The sequence below is a fragment of the Zootermopsis nevadensis genome, unplaced genomic scaffold (assembly GCF_977971745.1).
Source record: "Zootermopsis nevadensis isolate Lab colony 2312 unplaced genomic scaffold, Znev_1.0 Znev_ptg000061l, whole genome shotgun sequence".
Taxonomy (NCBI): Eukaryota; Metazoa; Arthropoda; class Insecta; order Blattodea; family Termopsidae; genus Zootermopsis; species Zootermopsis nevadensis.
In genome coordinates, this window is record NW_028259192.1 from 19,238,725 (window position 1) to 19,257,810 (window position 19,086).

At 40.7% G+C, this 19,086-nt stretch overlaps 1 protein-coding gene across 3 annotated transcripts in view; it reads right to left on the reverse strand.

The window, feature by feature from the left end:
• LOC110835023 (uncharacterized) overlaps nucleotides 1–18,137 on the reverse strand; it is a 30,721-nt gene extending 12,584 nt beyond the window's left edge. For 2 of the 3 annotated variants that reach the window (XM_022074828.2, XM_022074827.2), the window contains exons 1-2: nucleotides 17,866–18,137; nucleotides 9,579–9,657 (exon numbers count right to left, since the gene is read on the reverse strand). In XM_022074828.2, coding sequence (XP_021930520.1) covers nucleotides 9,579–9,657; nucleotides 17,866–17,922 — 136 coding nt within the window. In that variant the 5' untranslated portion in view covers nucleotides 17,923–18,137. Of the gene's footprint in view, nucleotides 1–9,578; nucleotides 9,658–12,095; nucleotides 12,925–17,865 lie in introns of those variants that run through there. The other variant, XM_022074829.2, reaches the window with a different exon arrangement.
• Between the last annotated feature and the right edge of the window lie 949 nt (nucleotides 18,138–19,086).

Genomic DNA, 19,086 nt, shown 5'->3' on the forward strand with positions numbered 1-19,086 from the left:
TATCTATTTCCACGTACTACATGACACAAGTTTCCTTAAATTAAAGGTTCGATCCACTAACCTAAATAAATCTTTCAGGGTCAGCGTTTCTTTCAGTACATTGGAACCTACTAGTATTTCACAAAAGCACGTTACTTGCCATAGTGTTGTATGCTGTGTCAGTGACGTCAGAACACGCCCTGTCAGCGAATTTCAGCCGCTGACACAGCGTCCATGTTACACCACCACAACACGGTTTGACTTGCATAGTCCTCGATGGACACGTTTTCTGGCGATTCTCGCCTCATCAACATTTCAGTTACCAATTTCGGCAGGTTAGGTTACAAAGGTCTAAGAGATAAGATATTCTCGCGGCGGATAGGATGACGACGTCATTCGTATCCTAAAGATGGCGAAAATGTTTCTCCGAAACGTTAGTATCGACCAAAAATCCTATACGAACCAGTGAAACAATTTAGTCCATAGAGATTTTGTCCTTAAAAGCCATATTAAGCTCAAGTGAAGGTATAACTATAAAAGAAGTTGTCACTTCACTCGAATGTTAACTAGGGCATAAAGTTGTCTGAAGCAGCGCCTTAACGTCTGCAAGTGGTTAAACAATTGTTTCGTATTCGGTTAAGTCTTGGGTTCAAAACCCTGACCGGCATTTGCCTGGAAGAAATGAGGTAAGTTCTTAAAACCCGCGACAGGACAGTCGAGTCTACTGAGCCGATATCTAAACCCGGAACCCACCGAATGTGAATCAGGAATGTTAATCACACTGCTGAGACACCCGGTATCGCACGTAATCATTGACAGAAATATCCGTCTACTTCGCTCTGAATCAACCGCGATGCTGTAAAAATACAACATTAACGAATTTCGGAAAGAAAGGCACAAAGGAGTAAGACGGGAAATTGCTGTGGTTAATTTCATCCAGGGAAATAACTGCTTATCAAATCTAAAACTTCTTGACGATGGTGAAGAGTCAATTGAATAAAAATTTTCTTGGATATTATCCATCGTCTAGTAAAATATAAAATATAAAACGTAAAAAGACGTTTCGGAGATGGGACTCTATCTCCGTCTTCAGGTTCCTACACAGTTGGGCCCACTAGATAGAGCTAATCCCTATCTCCGGACCGGACGATGGATAATATCCAAGAATATTTTCATTCAATTGAAATAACTGCTGTTCTCTGAGAATTACACAAAATCCATTTTTGCACTGTGTATATAATTCAGTTACAACTGCTAAAGCAATCGATGTACGTAACACTGGGCTTGAAAGGGTTTATGCCTGCTGTAGCCTAAATTGGAAGTGAAAATTGTCGTTATAAATAGACCAATGGCATATACGTTACACCCAATCCACAACTGAAATACTTTCAAATATAAAAGTCGAGAGAAAACAGAAAAACCCTTCAAAGTATTGTCAATGTGAGAGCAAAATTTTACAACAAATCAAAATTAACAGAATACAATTAACTTAAATAAAACGGTACATTACTACAATGATAAAAAAAAATGTACCGCTTGTAGCAAACCACAATAATGAAGTTGGCAAGCCTGACGACTGGACCTGCAACAGTTTACATTCTTCGCGGTCGAGCACCATTTATTTCTAAATCCCTCAGCTCCGTACAAGAAACAGTCATAAAGTCGGCCATAAAAGGGTTTTTACTACCGCCAGCCGCGACATGTACGGGGTTCGATCCCCGCTAAGTCGGAAATACTTGCATGGTGTTTAGCTGGTGGAGGTAAGTCTGCGTGGACTGTCGAATGTTTCTCTAGAATTGGGCGCGATATTTCATTGGTCGACAGGAAACGGCATTTAGATAAGCGCAAACACATCGCTGTTGGAATCACGTTTCAGAATCTTCGTCAATGCATTCAATACCTCCGTTCAATTTTAATATTGGGACTAGATTCAGCTGGTTAGCCTCACGCCTCGGCCGCTTTGCCCCGGGAAAACGCCCCCAAAGCTGGTCTAGACGTTGTGACTGAGAGAAAAACCTCTCAACCTGGCGGGAATCAAACCACGACCCGCAGTTTTGCTACCTTGGTTCACAATTTCGTCCACGGCTTCAATTCAATTTGTATCAAAAACGAAAAGGGTTAGATCCAACAACCTGAGAGACTGTCGATGGCTGTGGGGTCAGAACCGAGTCCTCTGTGAACCGGTTAGCGTGTTGCCAGGAGCGGACAAGATACGTACGTGATTGGATACAGACAGCCGGTGGCTTGTAACCGCCACGCCTCGACCCATCCTTCGGTGAAGTAATGGCAGCATGCACGACGCGGCCCCTGCTCACGATAACAACCCGGGTACACAATGGCGGAGAAATGGCAGACCGACAGACAACGAATACATTCAAGACTGATTTGTTAGCAGACACAAATAGTTCGTAGCAAATTTGTACAACATTCGGTCAATTGAGGTTTATTGGGTTGTGACGCCGTGTAATTCTTTTGAGTGCTGGCTGCGTTTGGATCCCCATTCCGACTCACTTCAACCCGAAAGATAGAGGCGATACGTTCCTCCGAATGCATGGCGTCAACCCAGAAGAACATCAAATATCATTAAGATGATATCTGGCAATCTACTAATTAATTACTTGGCCCCAGATGGAGGCAGGGAACTGCATCAGATCCTTCGTAACGCCAACTCATCACCAAATATTATCAGGGTGATAAGATGGAAGACACATAGCAGGCGTGTGGGACGTAAGGCATAAGTACATTTTGGTTGGAAATCTTAACCGGAAAATATTTTTGAAAATTCGATCCACAATGGAGGATTAAGCACGTAGAAACAGATCTTGAAAAAGAAAAAAGTACGACGGTGCGGATTCTTCTAGCTCCCGTTAGGATCCACTTTTGGGATCTTGTGAACACGGCAAATAACCTTAGGACTCCATAAAAGATGAGAAAATTCTTTACCAACTGAACGATTATTAACGTCTCAAGTAGAGTTACTAGACTACGGAACATTATTATCATATCATCATCATCATTAGCTATTAATTTCGGTACATTATTAATTTAATCACGATTCTGAAATACAAGCAAGATTATCTACGAGTTTTATATCTGCAGTGTGAATGGTTCTGCAAAAACGGGTTTGTATTCGACGACATCTGCCAATAAATCAACACCAATAAGAAACGCCTGTATATAAAAAAGGCCAAAAAATGACAGTCGAAGAAGGGAGCACGTGGTAATGAACAAGAGACCTGCGTCACGGGGTTCTGGCAAATTCTAACACGCAGACAGGGGCGTGTGGGCATTCTTATTGCTTGCGCAACAGATTCTGGGACTTTCGATGCGATCCACAAAGACCTTATTTTGTCACATGACATTACCCTCAAAGCGGTGAGAACCTGAAATCTCACATTAAAATTAAAAACTTCTTGAATCCACAAGTCAAACTTCGGAACGAATAGCTAATGTGTCTGGGTCGACTTTTTTTTATCTCAGTCTTCCTTGCCAACTTACGCCTTCAGCATCGCCCCTTATTGCTTGCAACACGTGACAATGGTCCGTTAATCTCACACACACACGCGCCATTACGAATGAAAACGGACCTGAGCAACCACAGACGCTGCAGCTGGAACCTAGTGCAGTGGCCCTCAGTCAGCTGTTTGTCCGGTCAGATGACAAATTTCGTTTGTCACCAGACTCCGGAAAAGTTTTTACTTTTATTTTATCGGAGTCAGTAGCAAGTCCTAACAGAGACAGAAATTTTTCCTGCGAACTCACTTCTGGTGTGAATTACAAAGATATCAATATTAATGTTAGTCTAATTTCATGGAAAAGTGCCACAACATTTATCAACCACGTGTTGGGCTGAAGTAACGCCCATTTAATATTATGAAACAAGGTGTGTGTATGTGTATTCGTCCTGAAGATACCAACTGCCGAAACGTTGGATAACCTTCAACATTAGACACACTTTTTCTCCGAAAGCCCAAATTCCACATTATGTCGTAACCTCGCAGCATAAAAATCATGTTGCTATTAAGTCATTGCGAAAGGAGGGGAAAATAATAAAAGTTTAGAATAATGAACATTTTTTATAAAAAGGACAACAGAGAGAGATAAAGGAAGAAGCGTCCGTGTCAATCGCTTATACAGTCCCGCATCACACGTACGCTGAAGAAGATGCCGAATATGCACGGAGATCGAATACTTTACAGCCGAAAAGTTACATTGACAAATCAACAATTCGGTCTTGATACGAATCGCAAAATCAGAAATTCAACTCTTATCAGTAGAATGACCGAGCGAAACCATTGTCAAATATCTTACTAATGACGTATTTTGTTAAAATAAAGTACTGAGTAATAAGTGAATTTGTTTACAATATAAAGTATCACTTATAATAAATTTCCAATGCATTTCAATAGAGTTCGTTTCTATTAAAGCCTGGACCGGCGAGTCTATAGAAGAAAGTTGGTGTGGGCTCATGTCTGGAAATTCCCGGGACACAGCGGGCGAGCCCTACGTAACACCAGAGCGTATTGAAAGCCGGCGAGACGACGTGCTCGATCTTAGTAATGATTTCGTGTTGCGTTTCCTTGCTACATATTTGTCAGTGAGTATCCACCGACCATCTACATCTTTCGGAATACGTGTAACATTGTCAAAGAGGTCTAAATCCTCTGGTCTAATTAACGATAACCGAAGACAAATCTGTTTTCACTTTTGTTAGTATATTTTGCGGGTGTTTTGCTAAGTACGTGGTCTGTTGTATTACGGCTCTGAATTCCACGTTAGTAACGAACTACTTTCTAGACGATGACAGCTGTGATTACACGCTACCACCTACCAATGTTTTCATATTTCTGTCTGCGTTGTTTACGTGAACCAATTTGCTAGGGTTGCGTCATGATAATGAAATAGACGCATTCCTTGTGAAGTCACAACACCGCACAGTTGTTTACATTTCTATAAATTATCAAGCCGCTTACACAGATCTTCATTTGCCCAACGTCACGGCCCGCCCTATGAAAAACCTTCAGTACATAATTATACGCACCAACGCTGTTATAAGGCTAGACTGTACAAATTAATCATTTTCCTAAGTACAAAGATGATCAGAGCGTTCTTGTTAACCGTTTTTGCCCGGCTAACAGAAACACAAAAAAATAAAAAGTATGTTTTCCTTTCATGGTTCAGTGATACTGCATACACTGAAACATACGAGAACCGTTCAGATGAAACAATCGCCAGCCAGGCGTTGTTAGCCTGGTACTTGAGGCTTGCGCTTGCGCAGAGCGCCTGGCTGGCTAACGATGAATGTTATCTTACAGGTTCTGTCCCATGGGAGTACTTTACACTTTTAGCCGGGCTAACACAGCTAACAAACGCTCAGCGTCGGGGTATAATATAAGGAAACCCGTGGGAACCTCAAATCCTACCAACATTCATTAACATTTAGAATCAGGAACAAATGACGTCTCCCATGAACATTTCCCGTGCCACGGGAATATCTCAACTTCCGAATCGCCTTGTCACTGCGAGCCAGAGGTACAGAATGTTTGCCCAGGAACATTTGGCAAGTGTGGGGCTGCTGACATGAGAGCAGAACTCAATGGGCGGGTTACAGGAGCTGTAACTCATGTGGACAGCCAGCCCAAGTTACACGTTGTTGATATTGGCGACGCTTACAGTTGTTTACTTTGGGAAAGGCAAAACACAAATATTTTACACCAGTTGGAGTAATCCCCTTGAAATGCACGATCCGACTCCTGACGTATTGTTGTTTACTGACATGCCAACTGACATCTGCGCTGTTATGACAGGGACTTCGGAAAGAGGCGATTCCTCACCACAGAATTAAGTCAGGAACAGTGAAAGACGAAACCACAATTGTATGATTATGAGAAAAGAGGGTAAGACAGAAAGAGAACATTCTATTCATTTGACAAATCATTTTTCTGAATCTGACACATTATAAACTTCGGTGTCTGCACAACGAACCGCTCGTTATTAAACGACTCCCTTTCAAAAAGGCCTACCGAAGATAAGTGAGATGAAACGCGAATGACAGAGTACACTGCCATTTCCTAATGGGATATCATTCCTGTTGGGCCCTAAACACTTATCTGTCACCTGCCTTCAACTAAGCAACTAAGGCGTAGGTTATGGCTCTGTCTAGCTTTACTACAAGACCTCAGTTCCTCCTATAGCTACGTCACGGGGGGTTACGGGCAAGGCTGATCTTTTCTGAGATAAAGAGGGTCGGAGTGTGAAGCTGCCGCATATATGGAAAGTGAAGCTTTTCTGAACTCCCCAGTTTGGTCCTACATCTTCAAGTTCCTGGAGCCAAATGTGTAGAAACAACAGTATCTTGGTGTCAAGACGCTCGACAAACTGCTGTCCAGGTTAAGAATTCGTTTTTTTTACCCAAATTTCTCCACGTACATCTTTGTGATTTTGTGCTGTCACAGGGACAATGCGTAACACCGATTTCATGGGGTAAATACGGCCGGAGTGAGCAGGCTATGAACACGTGGAGTTAAACTCGCGGGCCATCCACACATCACCCTCGCTTTAAATTACCTCGAGTGCACGCCGCGCTGTTGAGTGGGCGGAGTGATACATAAATCTCCACGGCGTTTTTCGGGCAGATTAGTAATCGTGGCTGTCGACACGGATTCCTTAAAAATGTCGGGGACTTGACGAGAGGCGCGTCTACAGGGCAGCACCTGTCAGCCTCGAATTAGCAGCTCCATTAACATCGCCATAGCTCACTGCTGCCTGGCGCTGAACACAGTGTAATTGCCCCGTCTCGCCCAGACCGGGACCTCAATACGACAACGAACGTGTCGACCGAACGGTTAGCACTTGCGTTTCGTATTCGGGTTCAAATTTCGGCCGGAGTACGAGGCTTTTCGTGGTTTCCCTAGTCTTTGCAGGTAAATGCCAGGAAATCAGACCAGGACTGCTTCCTTCCATAACCTTTTCAATCCAATGTTAATCATCTTTCCATTAGATGCTATATAATCTGAGCTATTGCGAGTGTCGTTAAAAGTTAAAAAAAACCCACGATGTTGGCAGCGACGATAATCATGAATCAGTATGAATAATCTATGTAATAGACAATATTTGGTGACCATTTTTAAATCACTATCTGCACTGTGTGTGCGTGTTAGGTTAGGTTAGGTTACAACCGTTGCCATACTAATGACGTTGATAGATGCTAAGCCTTATGGAACACTACTTATGAAAATGAGCATTTACTAAACTTACTTTTGATTTTCCCGTCATCTTGACGGGTAGTTAAGGATGATGACAATTAGTATCAGTACCAACAGTAATAAAGATAGAGATAACAGTAGCCAGGTGTTCTACGGATGACACTGAAGACTATGATCGCGGGTTCGATACCTAATATAAATAACTCACGTATTTCGCAGCTTTTACGTATTGAATTGTTCTGCGTATGTAAAGGCCCTGCAACGGACATATTCACAGTGCCAGAAATTAATTCTAATAAGAACAGTCAACCTCAGAATTCAGGTAAGGACGTAATCTTTATCCCAAAACACGGAATACAAAAGGATTTAAGCTCCACACATTTTAGATCTCTGGCACTACCTCGAGGCGAGTGGTCAGCTTCATGCTCCAACCGTTTAATCCACGGGCACCCATCGGAATATCGGCATAACCTTCGCCTTCACATTCCATAGCGCAGTTTCATGTCGCTCGATTTCAGACAGCAGCAATTTTCTTCGCCACAGCGTCCTAATTGATTCTCGAGATCCGCGAGCCTCCTATTCAACTGTACGCTATCGGATGTTGCATCTCTGAAGATGAAGCAATCGGTGCTTGAACCCGATCGCGTACCTCTTCCTACAAAACTGACGGCCTTCAAAAAAAAAAAACCTTGTGTGTACACTTTCGAGGAGTAGAACATAAACCTGTACTACACGCATCGAATCAGACATTCTAAGCTGATGGTGACCGGAGCTATCTCAGCACGCAACAGCTGACTGCTTGCTGTCTCCATGGAAACTCGAGAAGTCCCAAGTGGGCTCTCCAGGAAATAACACACGTTACATCTAGAACAGGGGTTCCCAAACTTTTATACCTTGCGCCCCCTTTATAACATTTCATAAATTTCACCCCCCTTCGAAAACTAGTGAAAGCAAACAGATTTGACATAAAATTAGTACGAGTATACAGCACTGTAAGACAACCAAACTGCCTCAACCAAGCAAATTATGTTAAAAATGTTACATCATATTATTAAAAAAAGTTTTTTATATAAACGACACGCCCACCCGGGGGGGAGGGGGTACCCACACTTTGGGAACCTCTGATCTAGAACAATAACTCAGAGTCTGGCCACTGATATATGCTTGGCTGAATAAGACCTCGATATTATCATCATCATCTCTTGATAGGTAATTATAAACGCATTTCAACATGTTGCGACCTCAGCTTTACCTAAACATCGAAAAAATCGGATCCCCCCCCCTTCAAAGCGAATAGACCGCTTCTGGCATATTTCATTTAGTCACTGACTACGATCATTAATAGCAATACTAAAGCAAAAGTCTTTTGCTCCGAAAGGAATTTATCGTATTCAGAAACATTTCATTGCCACCAAAACCCTACGATAAATAACGCATGGGCTAGTAACATGTTCCTTTCCGCGTTCCGCTTTAAATTGGAGTACTTGGGCGATGTATCGATATCGAATTCGGGGCACGAGCTGCGGACCCTTGTGCACTTTCACCATAGCTGAACTCTTCAGCAAGATGGCAGGTTACCTATTACGGGAGCGACACGTCCTATCTGGCCGTAAGCACGCACCGAGACAAAGAACAACGGGTAGAAGTGACGTGGAGACAGGCAGAGCAAGGCAGGGACGAATAATAAGAGGGGACAGAAGACGAAAAGGGGAGCATGAAACAACAAATTAAAGCCTGTCACCGCCTTGATTCATACCACTTCACAATTTCAAATTAGTATATTGAATTATATTTGGTGACTGTTGGAGGCACGACAATGTTTTCCCGCAATGAGCGATCACTGCGTCGGCTGACGAGTTTCCTAATCCCAGCGGCACAGCCGCAAAGTATCCAAACATTTTTTTTTTTATACTTTTCACCAACTCACTTCGTCACAACATTCTGGATGGTTTCTTGCTTCACGACAATTAGCCAATTTGAATAGTCAAACCGCCCTGATAAGATGCATTTCGTAATAAATGCACTCATCATATTTTTCACAAAAATGAAAATACAAAATACGTACATCGACAACAAGACATGATGTATGTGAAGACTAATTTACATTGAGAAATTTCATTGGAAGAAAGTACTTAAACCCACCACACTCGTACGATGTAATCAATATTCACTCAAGTATGCAAAGATGTTTAGCCCCTACAGAAGTACAATTTTTCTTTTTATTACCGGAATCGGAATAACGGAAATATTAACAAGAAATAAGTCGAAACCTTTCAATAAAACGTACATTGAAGAAAAAACGAAGAAAACTTACTAGTTTCGAGCACCAGCCTCCAGCAAATCGTCTTCTTTTGTTTTCCACACGTAAACCGACTGTTAACGTTTAATACTCACCATTAATATGTCCATCGGAGGCCGTCAATGGTTCTTGCTTGATCTTCACTACTGTCAACCCCGATGCAGCACCCAGGTCCTGCAAAAATGACACAATTCATGGAAGCATTTGCTCCGTGCTCCTCATTCGTCTGCCATTCCTTTCCATAAACAGCGAAGCTCAAACTCAGAACTAAGGGCAAATTTGGTCCACGAACGAAGGTTATTAAATGATACAACGACTACACAAGTAATGCACAGGTAAGCATAAACTGAAATCTAAACCTTGTGAAAAATACGTGTTCCCAGAATAGAAGAATAAACATATCTCGAATTGTATCAACATAAACAATGCAAAATATATTGAAAATACTTTTCGACATTGGCCGTCTGTTTTATAACGTCCTGTGGACTTAGAAGCAGAAACAAACGAATTGGAGGGACATACTGTTTCCATCTTCCTTTCTATGGTTCTTTTCTTAGGTGTGGTCCTTCTCTTCCTACCTGAATAATTCTGAATTACACTTCAAAATGCAGATCAGAATGGATACCAGATATAAACTGCAAGTTAACAAAACATCCTGCACCCTGTTCATATAGGGTTATTACTAAATAATTGAACATTTTCTAAAATGCATTGTGAATTAAATAAACGAAACAAATAAGAAAAAAATACATTTTTGAAAGAATTAACTCGAGGTGATTTTACCCAACCCACAGGTTAATAAATTTACTGATACAAAACAATAACAGTTGAGCACCGCTTATATGATGTTAGCAAAAATGATGTTTACGTCACACTTAGTCAAGTTCAACCAAACGAGTAAAGTAATAAACAACTGCCTTTGAGTCTGACCTGCCGAGCGACCTCTCCCAGGGATATAAAAACTTGTCTGACAGACATCGGAAGATTAAGTTTTGTATGGCTACTTATGACACAGGCTATGTTATGGAACTAACAAAAGCGTGTCCGATGTTTCTTCATCGATCTCGATTTGTTGACAAACACCCAATAATGATAACAATAATTTATGCAGAATGACTCTTTGGTAACTTGACGATGTACCAGTACGGCCTTTCCGCTATGCGCGATCACTGCGTCAGTTGCCGCGAATCCTAGTCCTGCCGGCACAGCCGCCAAATAATCTCATTGTATTGCACGAATTTTAACATCGGCCTCAAGCACTACGAATTCTTTTGCAATGGACCTGAACCAACCAAACAACCCCTAGTCAACTGTTCTACCAAGAGGTTAAAAGAATTCGCCGAGTTCACAAAGACAGTGGCTTATGGGGCGTCATCCATAAATTTGCATGTCGCGAACACAAAACCATTAACTGTATTTGGATTACGCCAATTCAATTAAAATGTTTCGGAAAAATAACATTTTCATTCAAGCTAGATCTTCTGATCTCCTATAAATTTGGGCATAAATTAAACCTTTTTTGCAATATAAAGAAAATCGGTCTTTTATGGAACCCGAAATTTCATTACGCCACTCACAAGTGAACACCACTTGTACTTATGCAGAGCCAGATTAATCCAGTTCACAACTCATGCCCTAAATTAGATCAATTGCGTTTTCCTAAATGTCATTCTGGATCGTAGATTTCTAAACTCTGAGGGCAGGTTCTCTTCCGGAATTATATACGCCCTCTCCATTTTCAAATAATTGTTATTATTGGGATGGGGTGAGACAATGTCTCTGTAGAACTGAGCTTATTTTCATTTAATGAATAAAGAATTTCATCAATGTTCCACGCATTACAGATAAAGTTGAAAGCAACTGTATTTTTCCGGCTACCAGAACTAACTGTTATAAAGGTAAGTCGATTTTTTGTTGTTATGGGGCGATACTTTTATTCGTATCTGGAAAAAACTTGTAGCGCTTAGCGGTGAGTCATGCAGTTTCAGACGGGAGCCGGGATCTGACTTTAGCAATAAACGCGCTGTACTCTGAAACAATCTACAATGTTTCATAAACAAGTTCAGTGCAACTAACATAATAATTCCGTCACTCGAATCTAACCTGGGTCGATTACATCTGATGAAACAGCATTCTTAATTCTTCCCACAATTTTTTTTTTTTTAAAGATTACACATTCCCCTGTGGCTCCAAACGGGTTACCTCGTTCTTGGCAATGAAAGACTGATAACCCACTTACGCTTATTTATGGCTTCCAACACACTGGAAACTCTATTTTAGGCAGCCCTTTACTAGCGCCTAAGAGATAATACTAAGTGCCAATGTTCTCTAAACTCAGACCCAACTGTGATTTCATCGCAGTTCGAATATTGATTTATAAGTAATAGCAGCCGCTTTAATATTTTCTACAGCTTATTTTTTCCATCGTAAGAGAAATATAATTCAAAATAAGGAAGAGAACACAACATCACTGCTGCTAGCATTAGGAATGATGAATCATGTTCAAAAGAATTTGTCTACTGGGATGTTGCGGCGTGTATTCTGGTAGGTATTCACCGACGTTTCACAGAAGCTTACTGCCTACATGGTGCAACATTGAAGAAGACAATCACCTTCATATTCGTCGCCGTGAGAACCTTACTGCCCCGCCCATGTCTGTCTGTCGGTCGTAATATTCTCTTCAGGGCCTCTGCCGCACTTGTATTAATTAAACCAATAAATTAACCGATGTTCTCGCAGCGGTGAAGATGTCGTTGATGGCCCTTCGGACACCGTTTGCATTTAAAGGTGCGTACCAACATTTCCGAGTAACATACTGCCTCCACTTTCAGAATTCTGCTCGCTTCTCGAAAAGACCGCCATCGACGATTAATCATAACTGCCCAAATATGTCATCCATTAGCTGTGAACACTGGTCCATCATCTCACCATCGTGAAAGCATCTTCAGCTGCCTTTTGTTAGTAGAAAAGTGGGTGATTAAGAAAATTAGAGGATCCAAACACACATAAAAGGCTCAGATGTTCCTACATTAACCAGACAGCTACATAAGCATCAAAGTAATTTCAGGGTTGTAAACGTCCACGAGTACAGCAACTCCCCCAGTTCTGCTTACTAAACAATCAGACACTTTAAACGCGTGTTTTCTTTAACGTCCGTTTAACTGCAGACTGTATTTAGTAAACATTTCGTTGTAAAACCACAGCTGTTACAGCATTTCTACGCCTGATGATGACATCACGTTACTATCTGTTCCAATAACATCTTCAAAACACTGCTACCTGTTCCAAGAACATCAACAAACACTACCTTAACTACACATTCCTAGAATGTTCACTTTAAAAAAAACTTCACGCTTCTACTCATCACACAAAATCGACGCTAGTCTGGATTCTGAAATCGTCCTTAAATACAACTAAATGAACAAAAGATATTCTTCTTCGTGTGTCTGTAACAAAAACACTCTTTCACTGTCAACGACCACCGCGGCACAGCAGTTATCAGTGCTACACTGTTCGGCAGGTCACGGAATTTAACCCGGACTGCGAGCGCTTGGATAACTTAAAATAGGCCATGGCCTCTTTCTCACACATTACCCCCCCCCCTCGTTCTCAACCACACACTACCATATCTCAGGCGAACCTATATTCAACAGTTGATAAGGATCCGTAAAATAAGAGATTTACAAAATATTCATATGTCGGAATTCTTACAGACTAATGCAATTTAGGTCAAAATGTTGTCCACTCGTAAACAGTAAAGAGTTCAGACTAGCAAATTAGTTTCCAGAATTACTATTCAGACTGTACGGCCTGTGTGTGCGCGCGCTCGCTCTTCCAAGTCATTCAATGTCTGTAGGATAATCAAAACAACTCACTTATTTCTCCTTTTCCGTCGTGTCGAGATAAATAGTGGCGTTTATGATATAAAACTATTCATAGTTAAACACTGAAAAGTTACACCATCAAAACTGCTTTATTGATATATTTTTAAAATGATTTCATAATCTACAGAGTAAGGAACATGTTCGTCGTCCCTTTGTCGCCTATCTTCAAAGAAAACACGAAAATAAATTCAGTAACCGTGATAGGTTTCTTCTATTTATTTTCCTTATTCCTCGCCTGTCGTGGACTAGCTCTTCACAGTTTGTACAAATTCAAAATTTACTTCTAAAACAACGAGTTTTCCCGGGAATCTGATAAAACTCCATAAGCGAGGAACTCATCGCAAGGTGCCTATTATACTGGACGCAAAATATCACAGAGTCTGAGGTACATCACAGTGTGACAAGAAGGGGAGAAAGACTCTGCATCCGATCTTGTTGCTGTCTTCTCTCCGTACTTCAGCCACCATCATGAGCGTTTGTATAATAATAATCAACGAAGCTCGGATATCTTGCGACAAGTGAATACAGGACAACGAAACAGAAAACCTGATAATCCATACAGCGCGGCTGCCATCTTCAAATACGCTGCCGCGAGAACACCAAAGTTCAATTATTCCAGTCATCGCATATTTAACACAAAGATCCATCAGCCAATAAAAGCGTTCAAAATTGACACGTTACTTAACTGTGCGTGAAATGACGCCGTTAGCCTTCATGCGAATGTTAGCATCGTTAAACACAAATATTTCCATGGTTTAGCAACAAACTTTACTGCCCATGCGGCATACAGATTGCATCTAATTGATGGTCAATTGTCGACAGGTTTATGAGAACGATTAAGAGCGCGTCGCGTTCGGAGTTTGCTGCATCAGTGAACTAAAAGCGGGTTGCTCGTCGGACCGCAACGATCGCGGCAAAGGGATGCTATCGGCATGTGGTTCGGGGAACTGAGTGGAAGACGTCTGCGTTTGTGGCGCATTGGTGGCATTCAAAGAACACGCGAATTTTCCAAGAACTGTCTAAGAGTGTTAATCTTAAACCACTAACAGTACTCAGGTAAAGCCAATGTTCATTGCCATAACTTACTTCAGCGTTCTATGTTCAAAACTATGAATATCGCTTCCAGTTTAATTCCACTTTACTCACGGATTAAACAGTTTTTCCATCTTATGTAATTCTCAAAGTAACTACAAATGAATTAAACCACCGGATAATCTTTTATACAATGCGTCTTCTGATATAGTTGAACGCAACTGTCATTTCCCGGCTCCGGGAAGGAACTACCATGAAAACTTAAGTTAATTTTGTTTTCGGTGAACGAACCGGGAAAACCTTGTAGCGTTGACAACCTAAGCATGACACCCGCGTCTCACAGATTTCTTGCGCAGTGAAGGCAGACCAAGGCAAATAAATGAATTCATATGCAACGCATTTTACTCAGACAAACCGACAAACGTCAAGCGACGCCATATGTTTACATTAAGAAAAGCCTCGCGGTTCGATTATTGAAGGTAAATGTCTCCAAACGAAATCACTGCAATGTAATCAGCAGTGGTGTGCGGTCGGAATTCGTGGCGGGAGATGAAGATCCATCGGCCGGCAATCTCACTTGGAATCCTACGGCGCAGGCCCCACAAATGCCACAAGTTATTTTAGCAAAACAATTTCCGTTCAACTTTAAAATTTTAATGAATTTTTTTTAGTTTCCACTAAGAAATTTCATGATCAAATTTCAATGCAAAATACAGGCTACCATAATTTCGAGGCACACACATTTCCGTTTTAAGAAACTCGCGACGAACTTATTTCTCACAAACGTGCGAATGAAGCTTCGTTTGCAGACGAAATTCATGGAACAATTTCATTACAGGTATTTTCACCATGTTATACGACACAATACAGATGTAACCTATTTGCCACTTTATCTACGGTGATTAAACACCACGCAATCCACATGCATTAAAAAGTGAGGTAGAATTCCACCCATTAACCTAAGCACTTCATGGACGAAAGGGGTTAGTTTCATATCCCGGCCGCTTTAATATAGCTACTACCCTGTCGGGAATCGAATCCCAGTTGTCCAATCCGTAGCCTGATCAATGTATCTATCACAAACCAATCAGAAACTACGTTACCATGTTGTTCTGTAAAATATAATAATAAAATATCGAACGATATTCCGCGTTATTCAGTATATATATAAGCATCATCGACAAAGGTGCAACAATTTAGATGTTCTTATTTGCCACAGAAATAATTTTTTTCACATTTATGAAACATATTATACGACGCTTTAGCTCATACACTCATTCTGCAACATTAATACAGTCTATCATTCTCATGCTACCAACAGTCACGTAACAAAATTTACGTAATCACGTGTCCGAAAAAAAGCAACAGATAGCTGTAGTGATCCGATACACTGACGAGCAAAACAGAAAATTAAAATCATCACAATCAGTTGTTGGACGCTGGAGATAATTAGCAGTCTAAACAATTACCAATGAGTCCGTCAAATGATATAAGGAGAGAAAGGAAAATCATATTTTAAGAGACATGATGCTGTTTCCAATAGATCTATCGGCGAAGAAATTAGAAGTCTGTAACCTGACCTGGGCACAAATAAACAAATGTAAAACCTGACAAATTTTCAGTTGTATTTGAACTTTTACCTCGGTGGAATCATAGGCCTGATATCTTGTTTTCTAAGTCGCTTTGGAAACAAAAAAGCCAGTTTATTTAGTATTGAACATTTTAAACTTCAGTTTCAATTTCCTCCACGAGAAAGCCTTAACATTTTGAAGCCAACGGTCGCCTAACGTCCTTACCGCAAAGATAACACCATAGTTCATGACAAAGATCAACTGGTTAACGGTGTTTAATGAAATAATCGCTGTTTGCTCTGAGAATCATACGAAAAACATTAATACAGCCTGTAAACAAAACGCAAAGTCACGTATTATTTCAGCAGGTGAGTTAACGAAGGATATAATACCCAGCCTGGCTGTATTTGCCATGCAAAACTTGGTACGGCAGCCTGGGATGACATTTATTTTTCTGTACAGAAAAGCCCTTTAGCCTACACAGTGCGGATATTTCGCGCCTCTACTGGCAACGGCGATCAACGCGTCGATTATCGGGGCTCCTAGCCACACACACGGCCTCAGCAACACTCGGCTACGCAGTGGACGTCACTGCAAGGCAATCCGGTCACCTGCACTAGTTTCGATCCAGCATCCACATATTTATTTTCTCTGTAATAAATATTATTATGTTTCAGACTAGGTCTACGGGCCTTTAACAAAAATCTTATACTTCTTACTTTAACCATTTAAAATAAAGTGGTAAATATACGTACCACCTCTTTAACAATCAGTAACGCTACATTTTTGTCCATAGAAAGAATCTGTCGGCTTCGTAAGATTACCAGGATAAACAGGAATAATTTCTCTACACAACATAAAACTTTATGTTTTCTTTAAGGTATGTACAGAGGTTTTAAACATATTTAGATCTTCGGCTTCGAAGGGTAAAATATAATTAAAAATAACAAATTATTTTTGTTACACGTAAACCAACAAATTGAACATAAAATGATCGAAATTTTACCACTTACTCCCAGAACACAAATATTTTGTTAAGGATAGGCCACAATATTAAAGAAAATTTATTTTAAAAAACTGTAATACCTATAAAGTTTCAGGATCTTGTAGTCCACAAAATATCCCATGTACTGTGTGACCCTACGTCGTATAAAACATTTCTGGTCCTTCAAAATCAACAAAAGTGTAGACTGTAGCGTAATTTGTTCAATAACCGCCGAATGATATATGACTCCACTCTTGCAATAAATCACTCGTTTCAATTAATGAATAAACTTTAAAGCAAATCACAAATTGGGCTGATTTTGTCTGAAATCCAGTCTTCTAAGCCGATCGCCAACACATCATCTAATGCTGCACCAGCATGTGCCGGTCTCGGTAATTAAAACACAAACATAAATCGAAACTTGTGAAACGATTTGATTATAACAAGCAGATTATCCTATTTAACCCTTTGAAGCCGAAGATCGTCTGAATATTATTTATGAATTCAGTCCGTACCGCGAAGAAAACACTACACCTCACCATTACGAAAATCAGCTGGTTAACCCTTTGAAGCCGAAGCTCGTCTTCATAATATTTACGAATCCAGACCGTACCGCGAAGAAAACACTTCACTTAACCATTAGAAGTCAAATCAGGCGGTACCACATAAGATTTAACAAAAGAACCTGCCACGACGGTTAGTCGCAGAAGACAGCCGTCGAAAGCTAGGACGTGTGTTCCGAGTTACGTTGGACTCTCCGTAGGACTATAACCTTATACTGAACCATAAAAATTTTAAAAAAATAAATCCGTCTTAAATCTCTACTGCAAACAATTTTGTAAATGGTATATCACCGGTCGGACGCCATGTAGAGCTAACAACAACGTTAGTACGTAACACAATGACTTACCGCTTCTGCCATGAGGTGAGAAACCATCCTCTCGCAACCCGAGATTCGCTCCGTCATACGTGAAAAGAGTTCAACAATGAGATAATTTTTTTTTCTCACCACGAGATCACACAATAATAGTAAAAAAAACTGTCTTGTTCGTATGCTAAAATATTACACTCATAAAAGAACAGTAAACGTTCAGCGAAGTTAATATTTGTGTTTTGAAGGCCGGAAACGTAAATATTTACACTAACGAAGGGGAGCGAACATGTTCCTGATGTTTTTCAAAACCCGAGCATGAAAGCAATGCAACTTACAAAAAGTTGACATCTGATGGTAAGCTGAGTAGCGCGCGCACACGCCGCCATGACAGCACAGACACGCCCTCGCACTGCCATTGGCCACGTGAAACACAGTGGATTGGTCCGGTGATTAGTCAACTGTTCGGAAGGGCGGAACTCTCTTGGGGATGCTGCCACACCCATTCAACCCCCTACAGCTAATTCATCGTAATTAACCACAGTTTATTCGGATGCAACTCACAATCCTAATTCAATTGGTTTTCTTCAGATATCGTCCACTAGTTTTCAATCTATATCAAATCTAAAAGTTCTTGACGATGGTGAAGAGTCAATTGAATAAAAATTTCCTTGGATATTATCCATCGTCTAGTAAATATAAAACGTAAAACGACGTTTCGGAGATGGGACTCTATCTCCGTCTTCAGGACCGGAGATAGGGATTAGCTCTATCTAGTGGGCCCTACTGTGTAGGAACCTGAAGACGGAGATAGAGTCCCATCTCCGAAACGTCGTTTTACGTTTTATATTTTATATTTTACTAGACGATGGATAATATCCAAGGAAATTTTTATTCAATTGAGTTTTCAATCTCTTCCCTAAAAATATCACACATTTCCCGATACTGTCGACGTTGATCTTCTGATCTACAGATCACACAGCGTCGCATCTCTGAAGACCTAAAATATCTTCAAATCTCATTTTGTGACATTCACAATCATCTGTAATAGATAATAAGCCTGGTTTGATGTCATAAAGTCCTACAGGAATCGAATTCGGTGGCTAATGACACATTTTATCTGATCCGTTTTGGTGTGTTCCACTGAACCACCAAAGCATGACTTTACTTTTCGTTTACAAACTGTTAGCCGGGCTAACACGGCTAACACGAGCCATCCACCCAAAGCATAAATAAATAAAAACGAAGAAAAAGTACACA